Source organism: Nyctereutes procyonoides, unplaced genomic scaffold, assembly GCF_905146905.1.
Source record: "Nyctereutes procyonoides isolate TBG_1078 unplaced genomic scaffold, NYPRO_anot_genome, whole genome shotgun sequence".
Lineage (NCBI taxonomy): Eukaryota > Metazoa > Chordata > Mammalia > Carnivora > Canidae > Nyctereutes > Nyctereutes procyonoides.
In genome coordinates this window covers 79,296,504-79,301,790 of record NW_026575140.1, presented here as the reverse complement: position 1 = coordinate 79,301,790, position 5,287 = coordinate 79,296,504, and the positions used below count along the sequence as shown (strand labels likewise).

The 5,287-nt window shown below is 40.2% G+C and overlaps 1 protein-coding gene across 1 annotated transcript; it reads right to left on the bottom strand.

Moving 5' to 3' along the window:
* Positions 1–687: 687 nt before the first annotated feature.
* On the bottom strand, positions 688–2,220 carry LOC129497168 (olfactory receptor 149). Its single transcript, XM_055305825.1, has one exon. It carries the CDS (start codon positions 1,621–1,623, stop codon positions 688–690), a length of 936 nt encoding a protein of 311 aa, XP_055161800.1. The 5' UTR covers positions 1,624–2,220.
* Positions 2,221–5,287: the final 3,067 nt, after the last annotated feature.

The following is a 5,287-nucleotide window of genomic DNA, read 5'->3' as shown; positions in this document are numbered from 1 at the left end:
AAATAGTATGTCCACATTCTCATCCGCATGCTGCTGTACCGCCGCCAGCGTCTGCTTGCAGGTCTCAGCCCAGCAGATAGGGTTGGTAGCAGACAGGACACCGGTCAATACCTCTACTTCACTCAGACACCTGCCTCAGCCCCCAGCCAGAAGACTTTCTCTTTCCACAACTTCATTATTTTTAGGGTGTCACTTGAAGCCTTGGGCTTGCGCCTCTCTCATTTTCTTTCAACAACTCCTAGACCAATAAAAGTCGGGCTTAACCAATGCAGACATTTAAGGAGACAATCACTGCAGCAGGGATGAAGAAGTGCCAGGATGAGGGGGAAGGAAGAAGAGGAAGGGAGGTAGGTGGAGACAGAAAATAAATACTGGGAAGCAGAAGGTGCAGGTCATTCTGCCTCCTAGAGGGAGATCCCTCCTTTCTTCATCATCAGTATGAGATTCTCAAGAGAGCACAAGTCCCAGAGTCAGAAAAACCACCCTAGAGTCTTCACTCTGCCGTTCACTTTTTATGTGTCCTTTGATAAGTCACTTGAAGCTCCTAGAACCTTTGTCCCCACACTGTAAAATAGAGATAATTGTAATAATACTTGTGCATTCTGATTCAAAAATATCTATGAGAACCACATAAAATTGTTATATAAGCTACAAAGTGCAGTTGATGCCTTAGCTAGTGTTCTCTCTCTACAACTGCTCAGGAAGGAAGCCCAAGTGATATAGCACCTTCCTCAGAGATGACTTTACTTCCTTATTCCTGAGGCTGTAGATCAAGGGGTTCAGCATAGGGGTGACCAGGTTATTCAGGACCTGAACAGTTGCATCCAGCCAGGGGCTTGGGGTTGGCCTCAGGTAGATGAGGACCACTGGCATGTAGAAAAGCAAGATGGCAGTGAGGTGGGCACTGCAGGTGGAGAAGGCACGGCGTCGGCCCTCTGCAGAGCGGATCTGCAGGATGGAGTAAACAATGCGACTGTAGGAGGTGAGGATGAGAAGGAAGCAACTGAGGGGCATGAGGCCCACGCTGATGAAGCCCACCAACTCCAGGGCTGAGGTATCAGCACAAGCCAGCTTCAGCATCACCGGGATATCACAGAAGAAATAGTCCACCTCATTGGCGCCACAGTAGGGCAACTGGAAGGTGAGAGTGGTTAGAAAGGTGGCCTGAATGCAGCCAAAAAAGGAGGTCCCCATGGCCAGGATGGCACACACTCTGTGGCTCATTATCACCGTGTAGCGTAGCGGGTAACATATGGCGACAAAGCGGTCATAGGCCATCACTGTGTACAGGAAGCACTCGGTACAGCCCAGGAAATGGTAGAAGAAGAGCTGGGACACGCAGCCTGCATAGGAGATGACCCGGCTATTCCCTGAGAGGTAGAAGAGCATCTTGGGGGAACTCACAGAAGGGAAAAATATGTCGCACACAGACAGTTGACACAGGAAGAAGTACATAGGAGTGTGAAGCCGAGTGGAGGAGATAATCGCCAGTAGGATGAGCAGGTTCCCCATAAGAGTGAAGATATAGAAGCACAAAAACAGGACAAAGAGCATAGTCTCTAGATCCTCGGTGTGTGGGATGCCCAGCAGGATAAATTCAGTCACTACTGACAGATTCCTCATCGCTTTGAGAAAGTCAGACCTCAAAAAGGAACCCAAGACACCAAAGTCTGAACACCAACATCAAATTATCAAGCTTTTCACTGATGAGTGTTTGGTTCTGTTTTTAACAAGCAATAGCAGCCTTTTTATGAATGGCAAGATGTATATAAAAATATCAGATAATAAGTAATGCCGACATCAGAGCCACACTTCATCCCACTCCTGGGAAGAATGTTTTGCAAGAGGCTGATGGTTGTCGTGTGTGACACGATCAGAAGTTTAAAGATATATCCAAAATATTCTCCTGTTGAGAAATATTTATACAGCTGTTCACTTCTCTCTCTAGAATTTCCTCTCTCTAGGCATCTTTGTACTTTGAACTCTCATGAAATCTTTGAGTAACAAACTTCCATTAATTCATTTTCCTCTAGAAAAGCCAGGGGGGAAAAATTGCATTAGAAATCAGAGCACTTCATTTGAATCCTGGCTTTGCCATTTATTGGCTAAACTAGTTAAAACCACTTTTACATCTTTCCTAGATGTAGTTTCATCACTTACAAAATGAAAATCATAATTATAACAACAGTATCAACAAGAAAAATACCTTGGTATCTTAGTAAAGTTTGTGAAATGTCTGTAGGAGTCTCTGGCAAAAACGTAAATCCTAATGAAAAGCGTTCCTTTATTTTATGCATCTTAAAGTTATTTCTTTAAGTGCTTTCCTTTAATGTTGGCATTCTGCAATTATTTGTAAATAAATGCTTATTAAACAAATTATTGAATATACTCTTAAGCATATCCTCTTCTGATTACATCCCTCCAGACTTAAGATGTCTTATATCCCCATCTCTATCAGGAGATATTGCTCTGGTTCTTCTGGTGCTTTTAACCTTTTCTAAGTAGACTAGAGGCAATCCTGTAATATTAAGCAAAAGAAATAATAAAAATAGGAAAGCATAAATTTCATGTAACTGTGATGAAGAAATATAGGGACCCTTATAGCAAGGAGTCAAAGAACAGCTCACACAATGCAAGAGCAGGATATGGTACCTGGAAGACACAGAGGCCTCTTCCTCCCATTACTTATTTAATAATACTAATATATATATATATATATATATATATATATATATACAGATATAGTATACAGATATAGGATATAGATATAGATAGATATAGATATAGATATGGATAGATACCATTTAATGAATGTTTACTATGTTCCAAGAACTGGGCTCAACACTTTCCAAAGATAATACATTTTTTAAGTAAACTTGTAAGAAGAAGCTACTACTACCATTTCCATCTACAAATTAGGAAATTGACGCTTGGAAAAATCAAGCTAGTTGCCCAAGTTTACAAAGCTTACATGTGATAGAGCTGAGACCCAGATCCAGCAGCTGACCTCCTGCTTTGTTCCATCCAGACTTCATGTTTGTGCTTCGTACGAGTAATCATTAGGAAAACTGCATTTGGCCTCTGTTTTCTAAGACAAGCCTGTTCCACTACTAGGCAATGAGACTGTTCTAGATGGGTTCATGTCATCATTTTATATTAAGATGGGAAACGCCTTCTTGTCTTCTTCCTGGTTACTTTCAATCTTGACTTCAGAGCACACCTAGTTAATATGTAATTTAGTTTTGGAAATCAGAAACAGGCTTTCTCTATCCATTTGACACTAGACCTTAATATCAACCCCAATATAGGAGCTTTCAAGTGATAGAGTCACATTCAATATGGGGATCCAATCATAAGCTGTGGCAAGTAACACTTAAAAAAGTCAAAGAGAATGACCAAGCCAAAATGAGTCACTGATACATTACCCTACAATTGAGCAAAATTGAAGACAGCAAAGAGAGAAGAGTCACATTCTGGGAGAGAACTGCTGCTGCTAACCTGCTTCTTGTTACTAATTCTAGTCATACCAGACTAGTGTCCCCAACCAAAGCAAATTTTTGTGAGCTCTGGATCACCTCTCCTTGATCAAAAAAGTTTCTCAGAGGTCTGTGGTCCTTTCCTACAATCAGATATTCTATAATTCTGTAATCCTGTTTGATTTATAAGTCTATTTCAGGAAAAAGAAGTTCCCAGGGACCAGAAAAACCCTTGTGTGTGGACCTGCTGGTGTGTGAGAGGCAGAGGCTAACAATGAGACACAGGCAGTAGTCTGGACGTCACACAGTCCATCTGAGAGCACAGTCAAGTTTTCCAAAGTGTTGTAACAAGACCTCACCTTTACTGTCTCTGAGCAGAGCACAGAGTGCTCTAGCCAAAGGAGCTTCAATTCTCCTACTTATAAAGAACTGAGTCCCATATGATTTGTACACTCAAGACTGGTACATACTCACTCTCTCTGGATTGCTTCCTTGGAAGTTTTTTCGGACTCCCTTAAGCCCTACTTGGGACACAGAGGTAGCTCTCAGGGAGCAATTAGTTTTTCAATCTTATTTATCATCCAGCTATGAAATAATAGCAATAAGATCATCGGAAAGGGATGCTTTAAAGCAGGAAATACCTGTTCCTTCAAGATCACTCACATGGTAGAATGAGCTCCAATTCTATCCCTTTTTTTGGTTGCCTTATACACCTTCAAGGCTTTGCTTATGATATCATCTGTCATTTGCTTTTGAAGTCATCTATACATTCATGCGACTACATAGTTACTTCTAATAAACATCACTATTTGAGACAGAAATGTAATCAGTTAGTAATTATTTATTATGCATTTCCTATCATTATGTGTCCTTCAGGTTGGTACTCTTAAAGAGAAATATTTTTATACCGGACATCTGTAGCAGATGACTGGTATAAATAAAAGAACTAGCTATAACCTTTCTCAAAATGATTGACAAAAATGATTGACTAGCTAATCTTCAGTTAATCCATAGTAAGCATTTACCATGAGCTAAGTACCACACAAAGTTTTAAATTTATTACTACATTTAATCTCCAGTAGAAACCTTATAAAGTGGTATTATTTGACAAAGAAACTGAAAAGTCGGGGTGCCTAGTTGGCGCAGTCCATTAAGCATCCATCTCTTGATTTTGGCTCAGGTCCATGATCTTGGGATTGTGAGATTGAGCCTGGCATTGCACACTACACTCAGTGCAGAGTCTGCTTGGGATTCTTTCTCTCTGCCCTCCCCCCATTTGTGCATTCTCTCTCTCTCTCTCTCTCAAATGAATAAATAAATAAAATTTTAAAAAAAGAAACTGAAAAGTAGATGAAATAGCTTGAGGGTTACACAGCTAGATAGAGATTGAACTGAGACTGTAATTACCATGCTAATGCCTTTAAAGCATTGTGTTATGATGAATTCCAGAGATTTGAGTTTTGTACCCAAAACTAAGATGGAGATATAATGTGGTCCTCAAGTGCTTGCACGGCTGATGGTCTTGATATGTGGCCACTCCATGTGATGACTCAGGAATTAAGGGCGGATGAGGTAGGTGACAGATTTATTTTCAGAGTAGAAAGTGTTAAATTATTAGAAAGTGTACGTAGATGAAATATGCAGGCTTATGATGTGATTAGCTCCTTATCACTGGAAATATCCAAGGTGTGGAGAGAATCACCTTGTAGGTATGCCATTAAGAATATTCTCAATTTTAATGAATAACTTGAATTAATATTCTAATTCTAAAATTATCTGGTTTTATTTATAAAATCTGCAAAACTTTTCAA

What these genes read in the sequence shown, in the direction of transcription:
- LOC129497168 (XM_055305825.1), bottom strand. Translation starts at nt 1,623, where the DNA reads ATGAGGAATCTGTCAGTAGTGACTGAATTTATCCTGCTGGGCATCCCA.